Source organism: Hypomesus nipponensis, chromosome 14, assembly GCF_054491055.1.
Source record: "Hypomesus nipponensis isolate SF chromosome 14, ASM5449105v1, whole genome shotgun sequence".
Lineage (NCBI taxonomy): Eukaryota > Metazoa > Chordata > Actinopteri > Osmeriformes > Osmeridae > Hypomesus > Hypomesus nipponensis.
Window position 1 is genome coordinate 13,498,333 of NC_140374.1, and position 19,205 is coordinate 13,517,537.

Sequence of the window (19,205 nt, forward strand, 5' to 3'; positions counted from 1 at the left end):
CGCGCCTCTCCCCGCTTGTTAGCTCACAGCTTGCCATGTATCTGCGCTAAACTTCCCACTGTCGAACAACGCGGATCAACATCAGTCCATGGATGTAGCTTTTCCATACAATTTGACTCATCATTAGTGCACGGTACATCAAAATAAATGTCGATGCCAAGTGTTTGGCAGGTGTCTGTCTCAGAGGCTCATCCGCGTCTATATTTAATCGTATTACAAGGGTCATGGAGTAAGAGCAAATCCCCGTTTCTTAATTTATATTGGCTAATTTAAAGGCAGTAGGCAAATGAACAAGACGGGCGACAGGGGACATTTCCATGAATAGGCTACTATGGAGAATTCTGTCGAGGGCTCTAACTAGAACCTGCACGTTTTTAGATGTTCTGTTTTAACTAAATTAAGAAATGTTGTTGTGTGAACAAGGTGAGTGAAGTCTTAAGCTAATGACAGAACTGCAGACTTTCCGCTCCTTGAGCTTTCAAATTCATTGTGGATCGAACTCAGCCTTGTCACGTTGAGAGAAAGTGAATTTGTAACGTACAGGACGTGCCTGTCAACTTGGAGCAAATTGCTTCTCATCACCCCGAGGGAATGCATCTAATGTCTAAGTCAAAAGGCTGGACTAGAAGGGCAAGAAAAACACACGAAGAATTGCCCTTACCTATCAACTTATTGCAGGCCTAACGGCAACAAACTAAATAGTTTATTATTTTTACATTGTAGGGCCTATTTACTCACCAGTGTTATATGGAAACACGGTAATTGTTTTATATTGTTGGTATGAAATTAGGTCATGCTATCCCAAGTGAATGGTGGCATATGCCATTTATCATGGACTAACTGATTGCGCATTTATGGGCAGACGGGAGTTGGGGCTAATTGCCAAATTATTTGTCTAATTGCCTTGATATCCCGGGATAAATTAGGCTAGGCTATATATCTGACATGGTTATATTATCGCTGATGATCTTAGTCTTGCATGTTATCAACAGCAAGTGAAGGATACCTCATATCTGATCATGTGATAATATGTTGAAATGGGTTTTATAAACCAACTTAAGCCCGCCTGGGATCACAAAGTAGGCCTAAGGTGTTAGAGTTTCGCTGTTGATATCCAAAATATCACAGTATTTTTTTTAGCAGAACCCAGTTAAAAGGTAAAGTTCTGGTACCCCTACATCAGTAGACGTCCATTCCACAAGACTTGTCACCATGGTTTAAATATGCATAATGTAATATGCGCCTAGAAAACAGCCCCAGGGGTGCTCGCGGTATCCTGAAGTTCACACCTGCATAAGGTATATAACCACTTTAAACCTTTTCATCGCCGTACACAAATCGCTTGGGTCAGTGCAGTGGGGCACTTGTCATCACGGCTCTATAGTTCCTAGTAATATATGTATATAGGCTGTATAGGCTCTGAATCTGTGCAGTTCATTATCCCATATAGCCTAACCTATTAAAGTGTTGGATTTTTGTCAAACAAAAAAAGGAAAATGGCATTAGCGATTTCTTGTGATTGAGTGCTTTATAATACTTTAGCTTGCTTTATCATATAACTATTATTATTTGTAGTCTAGTGATGGGTTAGTCGTTATATAGGCCTAAACTTCCTATCCACTGTAGGCTATCATAGACATTTTACACTTTGTAAGTTTCACATGACACGCACACACGCGCACACACGTGCACACATACACACACACCATGCCGGCTAAAGAAGAGGGGGTACGGCTCGTTGGCCAGATTTAAATTTCCGCCTGATCAGTTTCTGGAGAGGAGCAATGGAGAGAGTGCGACAGCACCTGGCGCGGCTTTAACATCCCCTTGCGCCGTATTGACAGAGGCATAAGCGGGGAGAGGCCACAGTTTCCAGTGGTGATTTGGACCAACCCGGATTATATTACATTCTTTTTTTCTAGGGCTATCAATCATCTATCAATCAATCTATTTATCTATGTATCTATGTATCTATTTATCTATGTATCTATGTAGGCCTATCTATATTTATCTATAATCTCAGCAAAAACAAACCTTGGGAATTCTCATCGATAAAATAAACATTAGGGCTCTTGGATTTTTAAAAACACATTAGCGTGTATTAGCGTTTTTATTACGTCTCAAGAACGTACACGAGTTTGGACATCCCCTTCCATCTTTCCATCTATCCATTTTTTTGGTTAGGGAAGTACTAAGTGGCGTCTAAAGTGACGTATTGAGGCGCTCTGGCCAATCGCTGACAGCTTGGAGATGATATTAGCTGAAAGTTAGATGTAGATGCGACAGTCTTTTTATTCACAACGATGTAAAAAGCATTTGGCAATAATATAAAAAACACGGGAGTCCAAACTTTGTCTTTTTCACATTCCCGGGTCTATGCTATTGGAACAAAAACACGGACTGGAGTCAAACACGAAGTGGATTGTCTTTGTACCAAGCGCAGGTAAGATAATGTCTCTATGGCTACATGAGAGCTGAATGCTATGTGATTTAACTTCTCGATGAGGCCTGTTTAAGAGTTTTAAATGAGAGTTTGCTTCGAGAAAGTCGAAGTAATTTGATTGGCGACGCATTATGAATAGGCCTTTACTGCATTCATCATTGGCCGACATAAATTCAACATGCACACAAAGAGCAGGGAAACAGCTCTATTAGTATCAGTGTAGTATAGACTACAGAAAGTGTTGTTAATGTGTTGGTCTTCTAACATAATACAGGCCAATTCCGTCAGAGCGACACAGGCCTTCAGCATCTATAGCCAAGTTATCTGAGTCAAGCTGCAATGCAGTCATATTCGTTCAATTCTCTGTCAAATGTAAGAATCAATCAATGGTTTCGACCTTAAACCGATTGCTTGCTTTCATTTATATAGGCTAGGCTTAGCTTTATGTGTGATGAGCAGCAGGCCCGTATCACAATGTACCAAAATGTAAGTCCAGCATGAATTCTTGTAATCTACTGGTTTTATCACCAGAGATGAAAATTGCATGGGTGTGATGGCTTTCCGCAAACTATCCAAATAACTCAGTCGAGGCCCCCAAATATATTGAAAAACAATCCTCCAAACATCAAGCCACTTTCCTGAATTTTCTGGTTTATTTAGCACACATGTCCCCCTCCTTTAACTATCCTGGTTTATTTAGCACACATGTCCCCCTCCTTTAACTATCCCCGAAGAATAGCAGATGAAACTTGTTGAAACCCACGAAGAACACAAGTCAAATCATTTGAGTAATTCGAGGAATCCACGAACTTGAAATGTCATTCTATATGTAGGCTACTGACAGCTTTTGGGCTTCTAGAACATGGCTTTTTCCCCACAGGAAAAAACTAAATCGAAAGAAAATTGAGGAATATATCACACCAATTTGATTACTATTAGAATGTAATCAGCATAGAATAATTTGAATACTTTTTATGACAATATCACTTTGAAAATTCTGTTTTCATTTTTACAGGACAACATAGTGCCAAGCGCAAGTTTCACTAAATCATTTCTTCTCACTCTCTTGCATCTCTCCCTTGCTGCCACTGTGTTTCCATGGATGACGTCAGGCGTGTTCACCTCCCACCCCTTATGATTTCTTGTTCACAACTTTCTGGAGGAGCTTTGCCCCAGGGCAAACACAGCGACAAGATGGCATTCTATTCCCATGGTCTTTGAGCTCTCCACTGCTAATCCCAAAGTGCGCTAATTGTCTGCAGAATTTTGTAGCTCGTGGATACCTCTCCCTATTGCTCAAATGAATGGATTTGGCTTTACATTTGTTTGGTTTTCCCGGTCCTTGGTTTCAACAAGTTCCATCTGCTAACAAGTCAAGAAACAAGATCACTCAAGCACAACAGGATAAAAGAGGGATTAGACAACTTCTCAGCGAAGACATAGGTGATCCAGGGGTGCTATTGTTTACGTAGCATTGAAACAACAGGTTGAACTGGGATTTGTTTATTCAATGGAGTGACGAACACAAACTGGGTTTGTACTTTCTAAGATAATGATTGTGGTTGGGTTACATATAAACTGCACTGCGTCTCATGTGACTGAAAACGACATTTTCTCATCATCAGAACATAGGATTTTTCCGTTTGCTTAATTTGATGTGCATCTAGGCAACCCCTTGCATATCCGATTTGCCATGCAAACTTTGAGAAGTCATTGGCAACAAAAAAAACAAGTGAGTTTATTCACATTTTAAGCCGTTGATAAACCATGACTTAAAATCCACACAATGTAATGCAAGTGGAAAAGGTGGCGCCTCAGAAGGAAGCCTATATTGAACTGAATTCTGATAACGGAATTACAGTAGACAAACTAGACATGGTAGTATTTTTACGTCAGAAGGCAAACATCTAGTGCCAAGCATTTAAGTTACACTATGTTCTACCCAATTAACAAATTCAAACTTTACAAAGTTCCGGAACCTGACAGCAGGGACACTACTCGATCGCATTGTCCCTTCGTTCGCGTACTGCCAGACAGTTAAAAGATTTACGCACAAAACTAAGAGCGCTATGTCATAATTTGCTGTGGATCAACAGGTATTCCTAAAAGAAGAAAGGACTGAACTTTATTTAAAATATTATCCGGAGTGTTATAGCTTCCCCGCGGGAACTGGAGATGACAGTGCATGACGGCCCCGCAGCTCATTATCCCACTCCCTTTCAGCCTGTCTTTCATTGCCATGCAAACTCCCTGGCAGTGTCGTTTGTCTCCTCATTGTACTATAGTTGGGAATGCAATGGTTGTCAGGACGCTTATTCAGTTTAGAGATAGTTTATTGATGAGCTCTGACTTTTAGCACTTTTCACATGTCAGAGGAAGTCAAGTGTATGCGTCCACAACTACATTTTATGCTGTGCGCGTACACTTTCCTACACCCCCAATCCCCCCTCCCCCTTCGGTCTTCTCGACCCGGAATCTGTTGCAGTGGAACAAACGATTGGAACACCCCTAGTCCGAGACTGGTGCTCGAAGTGTAACCTCAACTACTGGCACGGAGGGGTTTCTTTGGTGTGAACTGGGGTGTGCATTGATGTGCGTTGAGGAGTGTGGTCGTGGCTGCAAAGACATTTCCTTATTTTGTGTCTATTTAAAAACCTTTGGCACCCCATGGTTTTAGCCTTCATCGACGTAGTATCAAAGAAGTAAAGATACAAATTGAGGCAGCCTACAGAAATGATCCCCGACTGAATAACCAATTGTTTTGCGCTTATTAATTCATTAAAAACATGTTTATTCACGGAATGTCAATAACAATGACACGTCCTAATTGTTCTAAAACAACAGGGAAGTCAGACTGTTAAGGAACAAAAAGTGGAGCTTAGTGTCTGAGAACTATCAAAAACTGGGGTTACGCATTTTATCTTCATTCAAATCAGGATAGCCACGACACATTAATATGTATTCTACCGTGGTCTAACTGCCCCTGCGTCAGATAATTTATCGGCCCGTAAATGATCAAAGATGAAGTTAGACTGTAAACGGTTAATGCTGATCCGCTTGGGGTCAGCGCGCACCATGTGCTCGATGCCCGTGCCTCCATTTGTAACTCCAGGTTCATGGTTAGTGTAGAAAAAGCCCTCTGCTTTTCGCGAAGGCAACTGAGGCTGCGTGTCCGAGATGCACTTGCCATTCCTTCCATAGGTCTCAATAGCATGCAATAGCATTTACTGAAAGCAGTATTTGTATAGTATTATTTGTGTCAGAGAAAGAGAGCGAGGGAGAGAGTATGTGTGTGTTCGTGAAAGAGAGAGAACGAGAGAGAGACGGAGAAAGACAGAGAGAATTTGCATGTGTAGAGTGATTAGTGGGTTTTGAAAAGCTAAGGCTCTGCCCCGTTTCCCGCTCTGGCAGTGCGAGGTATGAGGAAGTGTTTCTCTGGAGCATGATGACAGAGGTCAGCCACCGCTAATGGGCCAGAGAGGAAGAGGAGAGGAGGAGAGGCACACACCAGGAACAGAAACACACATGCATTTAATACTCGAGTGGTACTACCATCTCCAATAGGAATAGGTGCGCCTGCCCCCTCTCTCTCAGACTCTCTCTTTCTCTCTCTTGCCCACTCACTCACGAGCGCACATTTTCAGTCTCGCGCAGTCCTGACATTTCATTTTATTGTCAATCTCTGCTTCCTTCGCAGGGATTTCTTTCTCCATTCAAGACCACTTGGAAAATATATCACAACGCTAACTCTACCAAAAGGGTTACATCCAAAACTGTGGCTCCCGTTCTTTAACACTCAGTCATCACCAAGGACTTTGGCAGCGGAGCGCAAGATGCCTCAAAAAGGTAATCACCGATTTAATAACACTTTATCCCATTCTTTCGTACGATGTGTGTTATCTTCTTACACCAGCATCTCACACAACACTTCAAATAGTCAAATTCAAACCGGTGTTATTTGCAAATTAGAATATCAAGCCAATAATATGCACGTGAGATAAAGAGTGAAGTAGAATGGTCTCAAAAGTTTCGTCTGCTGGTCGAATCGAATCGAGCTCTGCAGCGTCCGTGTTAGTTTTGAGAATTTTGGATCACTTCTTTGTGTGTTTATATGGTGTTATTGGAAGGATTAGTTGGTGCTTGAAAATAGATGAAGGCTTATATTTGACAGGAAAGAGTACGAAGTCAGTTTAGGCCATAGCTGTGATCAGTTCTGCGAATGGGACGCAATGATCCGATGAGGAGGAGTGTCAGCTTGAATCATGTAGTCCGACCCACCCGGGCAACACCATCACAAACACTACGAGAAAAACTTTTCCCAAAGTATAATGCATTGCCAATAATGCATGTTAATAATTTCATATATACTTATTTAATTCATAAACTGACTAAGGTTTTAACATTAGAATGTCTCTGGTACGTGAAATAATATTTGCGACTTTTTTTTATGAATATACACATATCTGATTTTAAAAAATCATGGCAAAATAAAAATGATTGTTGTATATTAAAATGAAATTTTCAGCAGATTATGAAGTGCAGACATACACAATCTACAACTGGAATTGCACAGATTGTGGCAATGAGGCCGTGACAGATTGATTTAGTTATTTAATAACATATCTTTCGTCAAATGCATCATACTTAAATAAGACAGTTACTAGGATTAATTGCGTAAATTAATTAGGTTGATTCGATTTTCAAGGTGATTTCTCAATTTAGTTGACCGTTATATATTAATCAGGCTACTCTTAATTGGTATGGTTTTGATAACTGTTACTTGGCAGGGCCATGGTTTAACAATGATTTAGCATATGCTTTACATCGATTACGCGCAAACATAAATATGACAGGCTTGATCAGGATCATACCTTCCAATAATATAAAACATGAGTTATGTTTTGATTTTTTAAAATTGAACCGTTTCTTTGAAATATCAACATATTGTGTTGCACAGCTTGGTTCGTATATTTGTGAATGCCCACTGTAAATACACACACAGTCCATCGCCTGTTTAAAAGGGAAAAGATAAAAAGGGACAAAATCAAAGCCAGGACTATAGTTCCTTAGTGGCCTCCTTTTCGGCAAATGTTTTGAATGGGCTCTTTATCGCAATTGTCTTTTTCAAATTGAGCTCCCCACTGCGCTGTTGTGTCTTTTTTTACAACTTCTAACGACACACACCAGTAACACAATTACCACTGGATATTTATAACGAGAAAATGCGTTTCTATTTTCCAAAACGAACTCACAAAAAACGGCTCCGGGCACCGGGTCATGGCGAGCGGCAAATAAATGTTGCGGAGAGGGGAGGTTGTTGTGCAGCCCTGTGTGTAGTAGGAGGGGGTTGCTTGCAATCCCTTCAGTTCATTGTATCCCTTGGAGTTGTTGGTACGTTTAGTTCGATGCTGTGTAGCTAGTTAGGGAGCCTGGGTTTTCCTCTCTGGGTTGTGCTGTAGGAGCAGAAAGGACGCCATTGTTGAAATTCTGCAGGCTTTGTTGGCCAGCCTTCACCCCCTCCCGATTTCACTTTTCCGGGCAGCCAAGCGAAGCAGACAGCGTGTGTCACTGCACCAATACGTCTAAAGAGACCGTACACGTAGCGATATTACTAAACTCCGTGTGGGGATAATATTTGCAGACGCACAATAAATAAACAAATTAACTGTAAAATGCACTTTACACGGATAGGCCTACTTTATAAACTTTGCTCTTGCACCTCTCTGGCCAACCATGGATTGTAATGAAATGCTAAATAGTTTCCGAGTTATTTCTTCATATGCAAATGTATGGTAATATCCATAACTTTATGCATGAACTTCACCCTTAATGGAACGCTGCAAAAATGCCTAACCTCAATAAGACTTTCATAGGTGAAAATATTGTAGTTAAGTCGCAGTTAAAGAAAAAAAAAAAAGATAAGATAAGGTGTACTAATAAAATGTTTTGCTTTGTCCTAGGGAAGTATTAACTAGAGAACAGCAGATGAGTGTCTTTAAATTGTTTTAAGCGGACAGTCCACACTGTTTCCAGGCAAGTTAAACACTGAATCCATACCATAGCCTTAAAGCACAAAAAGACAAATGTTAAACTAATTGCTCTCATATTGTGGAATATGAATGCACAACAATTTGCATCCTAAGTTTAGTCTTGTACAACACTGTGTCTCCCTTTTGTAAATGTGTAATTAAGTCTATGTGATACATCTATCTATTTTATTAGTGTGCTGATCCTGACCTCTCTTTTCTGTCTCTGTGTGACTAGAGTACTATAACCGGGCCACCTGGGAGTCTGGAGTAGCATCCATGATGCAGAACAGTAAGTCATGTTTTATATTATCTTGTGGTAATGAAAAAGACTGGGGAGTAAGGTCTGTTAGGTAAAAACTACAAGGAGATGAAGAATAAACTTGTTGGTCTGTTATGAATTGCTGTTGGGGTGTGTGTTCCCTAATGTAATTTAAAAAGTTTAATCTTATGGATTCAGATAGTGTTCTATTATTCGGCAGAGGTCATATGTACAGCTGGCTTTTTATTTGCTGATAACATGTAGGCCTAAATATGTGAGTGAGAGAATAGTAGTTAGCCACATACAAATAACTGCAATGCGATGTTCAGAGAATGTCCTCAAACACGAATGCTTAAAAAAAGCATTAATAGAAAAATATTTTGTTAGAGATGCTAGGAGAAAGAAAGAAAAAGAAAGAAAGGAGGAATGAGAGAATAACTTGAGATGAGTGAAAAAGCTGCTTTGAATGATAAATTATTGTAAATCCGACTGAACTAATGTAAGCAGTGTGCCAATTCCCATCCTTACTTATGCATGCACTAAAGGATATTGCATGCGTCTCCTTGGTAATGTGTTGTGTTTATGAAGATGTTTTTCCTGTCCACAGTGTGTGGGTGAAATAATGTGCTGGGATGATACTTCCACAGTCTATGTTTATGAAATACATTGGTCCTGTAAACCTCAGTACATCCTAGCCTGGCAATTTGTGATGTGTAAACACAAGCAAAGGATAGGCAAAAAAAAAATCAGTTCAAGGTATCATTTGCAAGAGTGGATTGTTTTGACAGTGAAGAGAACAAATCTAGAATTGCAACATTGATCATTTTGTGTGATTGTCAGAATGGTAAATGATACATATTTTCTTTCTTAATGCTGGACAAGAGGTGTATGACATCTGTAACGAAGGTGTGTGGAATGGCTTACTCTTATTCTTCCTCTCAACTACACTTGTTTGTTGCAGTATGTTTTCACCGCCTACAATTCACAATAATAACAAAAGTGTTGCCATGGCATTTGGCATACTTACTTTATGGATATTGTCACAGCCAGTGCAGAATAAACATAAAATATAAATAAAAACGTTATAGGAGTAGATTAAAGGGGAAGATGTGACGCCTACACTTGAAAGACATCCAACCAAACAAAGCATTCGAATCTAGGTCATCTAAAGTAGGGCAGATGAAATAATTGAGCGGTGATGTGGACTCCCATATTTCCTCTCTCACAATGGTAAATTCAAGGCTCTCGAAAAATCTACATATCCAAGAGAGCTGTGTTGGTTTACTGTTATTGGGCTATATGCACTTGTGTGTCAGGCCGAATTATTTAGGCCACTTTCAAATGTATATTATCGGTCTAACATTTGAATGCAGTTATTTTAGTATGCAAAAATACGCCTGGGAACTGTTGCTTTCCCTTATCATTTTTACAAACGACGATGTTAGTATTGAGTGATGTCCTGAACGAAATAACTGTGAGGACATCATTCGGGTTGAGGCCTTCAGATTGTCTAAAGGTCGCGCTGTGGGTTTTGTGTTAATAACTCCTGGTGTCCACGAGACTGAGCGTCCAAATTGACACCATATGTCTTTCTATTAATTGACTCGCACTAGAATAGAAGGCGCATAATCATGGCCACCAGGCGCGATCGACACCACTTACCGTGGGGAATTATATAATGATTAAGACTTAACCTTTGGAGCGAACGTTTTTATTTTCTTATAGGCCTATGCGTTTGCATTTATCTTCAAAATGTATTTGAGCACTAGAGAGACACTTAAATCCCATAAAATCTTCAATATGCTTCCCTCATCTGACCTATTAAATGCACAATTGACAAATGATTTAATCCGGGATTTAACCTAAAAACAATACAATGCAGAGGATTTAGCCATTTTCAGTAAATTCCTAGTACATATTTAAATAAATTGTAAGCATGGTGCATGACGACATTTTATGCATGGCAAGAATTGTAAACATATTTACAATAACGTCTTCCTACTAAAAATATTTAAAAAATGTCTACCAAATGTAACATTCAACGAGAAATTACCTTATTGTCACAATGGAATAGCAGTAAGCATTAGTATATACACCATACAGTACAACCTCTCTTGCAGACTTGATACAAGAGTGTAAATATAGGCCGTGTTGCTCTGTCGTTAGGAGAGAAAAAAACAGGAATGTCACTTTTGATATATTGAGAGCGGTGCGCGCCTCCATTCTCGTGCCCGTGCACAGCCCCCTGGCTACCATAAAACGAAGCTTCCCTTGAAGGGTAAATGAGTAGAGTCCAATTTAGTCTGAGTGATATCCAAATGCAGACAGAAAGGGTCGTTTTATCATGCTACTATTTGTCGTGACGATGCGATTTTCAAAAGCATAGCAGTGTCATGAAGTGACATGCCTGCCACAAGTGCTTCAACTGATCTTCTCAATTAGCCTTCCATGCATGATCCAGGGCGACTTCCGCCTATTTCCAGAAATTAAGATCAAACTTGACGTGCAGCTAGCTTTATTTTAAAGACAAATGTCAGACAGCCTCATCATATTTCCCGCTCTTCTATATTTGGAGCTATTTATTGCTAAGGAGCCCGTGCTCTTGGAGTCAATTTAACGGGAGGCTTCGGAGGGAAGGGAGCGGAGAGAGCAAGCGCACTACAGAGAGGCTTTCTGTCCGTTTATCTTCAGGTTTGGTCTGATTTTTGTCTGGGAAATCTTTACTTCTGGATATACTGTTAATTAACTGGCATGAAAATACCTGGTTTTGTAGGTGTTTATGGTGTCTGCTGGGTAATATCAAGTTGACACACCGTGGGATTAGGGGACGATTTGTGTTCGTAAAAGTATTGGCATTATATGGTAATCACTACTTCATAAGGCTGTCGCAAATAGTATTATGCTGTTTGAGCTGTTTAAGGTCTTTGCAAAGATGCGCAAATCTCGGCTCAGTGGGCTGGAGATGTTTTGGTCGGGATCATACCGCTGACACGTAATCAATGTTCTGCATGTGTGACAAGAACAGGATTGTTTCAGATAATGATATTGCAAGCATTTCCGGAAAGCATTTCAAACATATGACAGATGAACAATGGCAATAATTACTGGGTATGCTAATTCCAACGTGGTTTACCCCATCCCCCTCCACACACACCCGTGTTGCTGATCCTTCCATTTGCCTTTTTTCTGTTATGCTTACTAACTTTAGTATTTTTTTACAATTTTGGGGGGCACAGTTAATCATTAAATGCTTGCATCTAGGAGATATGTTGGCCTTTTTATAATTAATCACGAAATATTTGATTGAACTAAGGAGCGCGTGAATCCTTGTCTCCTCAGGTCACAGCGGAGTGAACCAGCTCGGCGGCGTGTTCGTCAACGGGAGACCCCTGCCAGACTCCACCAGACAGAAAATAGTCGAGCTTGCTCACAGCGGCGCGCGGCCGTGCGATATCTCCAGGATTCTGCAGGTGATTGCATCCCATCCCTTCACTGCGCACGCACGCACGCACAGTCTGAATGTGATTCATAATGGAATGGTTTCACTGTTGAGTGATTCTAATAACGGAATGCAAACCCATTACATTTTGTTTGAGACCAATACGAATTTAAAAGGCATTGTTTGCATTGTTGCATGGTGCACAAGTTGGAAAAGCGCATCGAGGCATTCGGTGAAACTTGGCTTATAGTTGGTTTGAATGTGGGCTATATGGCATTTACATTGTTAAACAATCTAGTCTATGAGCATAATAATTCAGGTGACATGCAATCAGAATTTATTGCATTCCACGGACATTACAACACGACAGCAATTTATTTTTACAGAATCTTAAAAGGGGCCTAACCTTGGCAGATCCAAGCAAGATGCATTTTAAAAGTGCAAGTTAAATATTGATATAGAATTTAAGGTATATTTCTTGTGTTGTAGACCCATGCTGATGCAAAAGTCCAAGTGCTGGACAATGAAAACGTAAGCTTAACATTGTTTGAAGAATACTCATATAATTCACATTAGTCTTAAATAATGTATGTGATTTGTGTCTGTTGTTTTCTATACAGGTATCCAACGGCTGCGTGAGTAAAATTCTCGGCAGATACTATGAGACTGGCTCCATCCGACCACGGGCAATTGGAGGTAGCAAACCGAGAGTAGCCACTCCTGAGGTGGTCGGTAAAATTGCTCAATACAAGAGGGAGTGTCCGTCAATCTTCGCTTGGGAAATCCGAGACAGACTGCTCTCCGAGGGGGTGTGCACAAACGATAATATACCCAGTGTAAGTTCATTGAGTGTAAGTTACTATCATTTCATACGCTCAAAATAAATTCAGTTAATATAACCGCAATGCTCAACTGGCCTCCATTTTGACGTGGAAAGGCATATTTACACATTGCTAACGCCATACATAAGATGTAATTGATTATTGGTTTAAACTTATTTGCCACTAAAATGTTCTTCACAACCATATGTGAATACAATGCATACTGTTATATAGTATATAAACAGACAAAAATACACGTTTTAAGACTAACTGCCATCAGTAAAAGATGAGCGCCGTGTAATTAATGTGGGCCATTTTTGGTTTGTCTTTCAGGTGTCATCGATAAACAGGGTACTGCGCAACCTGGCTAGCGAGAAGCAACAGATGGGCGCAGATGGCATGTATGAGAAGCTGAGGATGCTGAACGGTCAGACGGGAACTTGGGGACCCGGCCGGGTTGGTACCCAGGAACTGCAGTGCCGGGACAGCCCAACCAAGGTGTGTGCAATCACCTGCATTTGCGGGCAGGAATGAATTATGATGATAATCACACACACATCGGTTTTCTTAGTCTATTATTGTTATGATTATGATAAAGTGTATTGTCAATATTATTATTATTGTTTAGTATTATAAGTATTATAATATCCTAACATCTCTAATATTTGTATTATTTATTGTGGTAGAACACTATTTAAAATGGATGTGTAGGCCTAATAATTAATTTCCTGTTTTAAATAACTCACAAATGTTGGCCTACCTGCACAACTGTGGTGGAATGCGTGAATCCACGGCTCTGTCAAATTCCTGTAGGCTACATTGATTAACGAATATGTTTTTGTAATGGTCCATTGACAACCAGCCCATCGGTTTATTTATTATCAAATGACATCTGGCCGATAACTAATTCTCAACAATGACGGGCAGATTTATTTTCTTCGTTTTTCTTTCGGTCACTCCTTTTTGGACGCATATTTATGAACTCGAGGAGTTAGCACTTTGAATGCTCTCCTTTGCACCCCCTCACCAAAGCGGCCCAAGGATGGAAACAAATCATGAGGCAGTGTGCGGGATATCTCTACAAAGGCTGTTTCTGTCACACGCAAGAACTTGTTATGGGAACTGCTCTGTCGCTATGTAATTGCTCATTAGAGAACGTTTTGTTTCTCATTAGGGCGACATGAATAAGCGTCTAGTTTAGTGAGACAGCTGTAGAAATGTTCCACAGGAGACCCCTGGACACGATATGGCACCACTTGCCAATTAGACATGTCAGTTTTAAGAGAACCAAACAATATAGGATGGACACACTATACAAAGAGACTTTTTTCTCCCCATTTTTATGTCTCTCTGTGAAAGCAGGTTCAACCCGTTTAGATGTCGACAACCCCATCTGCCTCGCTGTAGGACAAGTATTCATTTAAAACAAAATCCTAGCGTAACTTAATTATTTTTCTTCATTCAGATACAGACTAGAGTAAGCTTCTGGTTTGTTTTAGGCCTATTTAATTTTAAGTTTACTAATCTATAGGCTATTACACTTCAGGATGAGGGAATACATAGGCTAATAGTCAATTAATCGTATATATAGGCTATATATAGGCTAATAGTCAATTAATCGCATATAAATAACTATATATACGATTAATTGCATATATATATATATATATATATATATATATATATATATATATATATATATATATATATAGCCTATATATAAAATCAGCATAATATATTATTAAACACAGAATAACGAAAATGTAAAAAGATTTGTACCAAGCCTACTGTTATAACAAGCATGATAATAATAATGCAAATGTGCTCTTTATTTGATAGGCTATAGATAGGCTACAGGCCTTTATGCGTACCTTACACTGTAGCGTGTGAGATAACCATATCTTAAGATCATTTTCTTAACGCACCGACATAAGTGTCTCTACTTGCGTGAATTTCAGAGACATTAAGAATCCATTACTCCAGCAGCATACGGCACGGAAGGTCTCAGAGGGAGACAAATATGGTCTCAATCTGATAAATGTCACGCAACAGTGAATAAAACACTGGCTTCATCGAGAGTGACAGCTCCCCAAAAAGAGGGGTGAAAGCTTTCACTGGCGATTTCGTGTTTTTAGGGATCAACGTGACAGTTTTTTTCTTATCTCTTTTTCTCACCGACCACTAAAGCCGTTTAGGGGGTTTAGACACATTCCCTTTCAGAAGGCCTTGCATGTCTAGAGCAAGATGCCGAGATCGGTGCATTATATTTCTGCCCAGTTTTACGCCTCATTGATTGTGACACGTGATAGGGCTACTATGGGATGGTTTTCTTTCGCCAGCGTTTTTTTTATCCAAAGAAAACAAATCCAAAATCAAGCGACAGTTGGTCTGGTTACGGGATAATAGGACACACATTCGCTGCTTTTGACGGATTAGCTCTGAGAGAAGGCATGTAGCATACTGGGCACCAATAGCCTTTCTCTCGGCACACAAGAGCCATTTAAAGAAGATGACTTAATCATCTAATTTGACACACACCTCGTTCTTAATAATGCTTTGAAATGTTCCACAACAGTTCTACATTCTAAAAAACAGTACATTTAAGTTTTAATATATCTTAAATTAAAGTGATAGCCTACACCATTGGGCTGTGTACTGATATGCTTGACGCAGTAGCAGTGACTGAAGTTTATTGAGATTTAACAATAGCCTACGCCAGTTTATTTGTCGAACGTAGCCAATGGCCTTATCCATGCCACCTTATTCTCTGGGCCTTTCCCTTGCGTCCTATCGTTCGAGGGAAAATATAAGCATAGCCTCATTACAATACAATAATTACTAGTCATCAAACTGTCCAAGCAGTAGGCGATCCGATATTCAATTAGGCTGCACATGTGACGCTAAACAAGTGAACTAGCGCTGCAGAGTGAAGCCCGTCAATTCACAGCCGGTTTCTCTGTCTCTTTTATGTCTCAAACAGGGTTTCAGTACAATGTGTATAGTATTAATGTGTCCCTTTCAATAACTGAACGGGGTGTTTTCTTTTCATGGCTTGAAGAAGGCATAAATCCTAACTTGCGTTCAACAGGCTGAAGCCGAAAGACAGTGATTAATGATGGTGCTGCGTAAAGGTTAACACATTGAGTTGAAAAGTCCGTTGACTGGAATCTTCAAGATACAATGAGGAGCACTGCAGGCCGAGAGAGAATCCTTTTGTCGTCTTTTCCTTCAATTGTGTCCACAAAATTCTGTCCACGAAAGTTTGCCAACCCCTCCACAGTCTGTGAAGTTCCTCATTCTCCCCTGGTATTGTCATCATGAAATGCGGTCCCCTTTATTCAAGTGTTATTTGGAAAAAGGTGTTGGTGGTCAGCTCCATTGGCGGTACAAATGTACACATGGTGGCTGTAATGAAGAGTTCAAAAGAAGGCAGTTGAAAGTTTAAGGTTATTAAAAAATATTTCAGGGGATGTGAAATTAAATGGATAGTTTTTCCTTTTTTTGCCCCCAGATGGCTGCCCACAGTCAGATGGAGGGGGAGAGAACACTAATTCAATCAGTTCAAATGGGGAGGATTCAGATGAGACCCAAATGAGACTTCAGCTGAAAAGAAAATTGCAAAGAAATCGTACTTCATTCACACAGGAACAAATAGAGGCACTTGAGAAAGGTAAACGACACACAATTTCACCTGTCTAGCTGCTATCCAAATGAACATTATTGCATAAATAAAAACTGTCCTGTGATTATGTATGTCTAATATAACAGAGTTTTTTTGTATTTGTTGTCCTTACAGAGTTTGAAAGAACTCATTATCCAGACGTATTTGCAAGGGAAAGACTGGCGGCCAAAATCGACCTCCCTGAGGCTAGAATACAGGTAGGACCGATGAGTTTGTGTAGTTCATTACCAACGACCACTTGTCAACATTCCAAGATGTGACATTTCATGTCAAAGTGACAAAAATGTGAATTAATTCTTTTTTTTACATGGTTTCAGGTGTGGTTCTCAAACAGAAGAGCCAAGTGGAGGAGAGAGGAGAAACTCCGCAATCAGAGACGGCAAGCCAGCAACTCCTCCAGCCACATCCCCATCAGTAGCAGCTTCAGCACCAGCGTCTACCAGCCCATCCCACAGCCCACAACGCCAGGTGAGAGACAAAGCTCTTAGCTGATGACTTTTAGGGTTGAGCTATCCCTATCCCTAACCCTAGCCTGTTCAGCGTGTGTGTGTGGATATGTTTGAGTTTTTCTCCATATTGGTCATCACACTATCACTGTAGCCAGCAATGATGACTTGGGCTCTAAAAATAACCCTGCAGTCTGTCGAAATGCTGACGTCTTCTCTATCTCCTCCTCCTGTCCTGTCCTGTCCTCTGCTCCTGCAGTATCCTTCTCATCTGGCTCCATGCTGGGCAGGCCAGACACAGCCCTCACCAATACGTATAGCGCCCTGCCACCCATGCCCAGCTTCACCATGGCCAACAACCTACCTATGCAAGTAAGTAGCAGTTCAGTGTCAATGTAACAAAACAACAATATAAATTCGACCCAGGAATGCTGCGAGTGTTGTGTAGGTGTAAATATGCTTACTTACGCAAACACAACAATTCTGTGTTTCAGTAGTAACTCAATCTCAAATGGACTCTCGTGTGTTTTAGACAAAAACTCTTTAGTCACAGATGTCCAAAGTAGCCACAGAGCTAAATGAAGATAAATACATTCACCTTAGATTCCCTTTGATGTTATCTATTGTAAACAATGATGCTGATGGAAGGCTTGAATGTGTTATTTCCCCTCAGGGTCCGGTACCCAGCCAAGCACCCTCGTACTCCTGCATGCTGCCCACCAGCCCCTCCGTGAACGGAAGGAGCTACGACACCTACACACCCCCTCATATGCAGGCACATATGAACAGCCAATCAATGGCCGCTTCGGGCGCTACCTCCACTGGTAAGCAAATAATTAACTTTAAATTATTCACCGGGCACTCAAAACCAGCCAAATGATGAACATAACAGGATGTATGTGGATATAGTTGGAAAAGAGAATGCAGACAAGAAGAGCAGGTGCATCGAAATCGGTCTGCATTCATGTTCACTTGACGTAACAGACAAAAACACTGTCAGGAAGTTACGCGGCACGTGTGCTACCACAAATCCACTCCTCTCTTGTGTCAGTTCTCATCCTGCTTACAGTGTCTGTGTGATGCTGTGTGTCTCTTGAACTCATCCGTGTCTCTGTGCTTGACCTGTCAGGCCTCATCTCCCCCGGAGTGTCTGTTCCAGTCCAAGTCCCAGGCAGTGAGGCGGACATGTCCCAGTACTGGCCCAGGCTACAGTAGGGCTGTACGTGTCATCATCGTGCGACTCAATCCGCTCTCCCTTGGCGGACCAGAGTGTCCATCAGTATTTCATCACAGACCTGAGACTCTCCTGACAGACTCTTATGAAGAGACTCTTTTGTACTGGGATTGTGCCATTCTCCACTGTTTGGACACAAATACTTGAAGGAAAGAAAGAAAGAAATAAAGAAAGAGAGACGGAGCGAAAGAGAGAGACTAATGGACTTCTGTAAAGTGCCCTGTGTAAAGAATCTCAATGGGGAAAAAATTATCTCTGTTTTCAGTTTCCAACTTATGTCATTTTTCGTGTATTTGTATATGGCCAGTTGTATGTCATGATAAAAAAACTGATGGAACCGTGAAACCGAGTCTTGCTCGCTTCTCATGAAAAGAGGAACATTTGTGAAGCTTTTCTGCCATGATGAATAGTTTTTATCAACGTATTTCAAGAACCTCTACCTGTCTGTCTGTATACAGAATGTGGACTCTGGAAAAAAAGTTTATATCGTTCCAAAGCAGAGCTGGACTTGAAGCCACTAGCTGAGGATTAGTTTCTTTGGTCATTTTTTCCAAAGCTTGCTTGGGAAGCGTAAAACTCTGAAGAGGGAAAAAAAAACTTCTGGTAGCTAAAAACGGTAGATTGTGTCTTCGATATAATTCAGTTTGTTATGTCGAAATGTAAGTATTTGTCTTCCCTGGCAAACTCCTGGAACAATTTCTATAATAAAATGAATTTCATTTATATTTCTCAGAATATTCTATATATGTTTTATACATTATTATTTTTCATTCATTCGTAAATACATTTCCTTCAATCAAATCCATGTTTTGTGTTATGAATAGTGTGTAGTTGTGTGTTTTGCCTTACACA

General features: G+C 40.4%; 1 protein-coding gene across 1 annotated transcript; it reads left to right on the top strand.

Moving 5' to 3' along the window:
* The first annotated feature begins 6,276 nt into the window (after nt 1-6,276).
* pax6a (paired box 6a) lies at nt 6,277-18,955 on the top strand. The gene is given in 14 exon segments (XM_084671617.1): nt 6,277-6,289; nt 8,708-8,761; nt 9,614-9,637; nt 12,071-12,201; nt 12,660-12,701; nt 12,791-13,006; nt 13,325-13,436; nt 13,439-13,489; nt 16,503-16,661; nt 16,788-16,870; nt 16,991-17,141; nt 17,379-17,501; nt 17,812-17,943; nt 18,249-18,955. Coding segments are annotated over 14 exon segments (1,377 nt in total). The 3' UTR covers nt 18,335-18,955.
* The last annotated feature ends 250 nt before the right edge of the window (nt 18,956-19,205 follow it).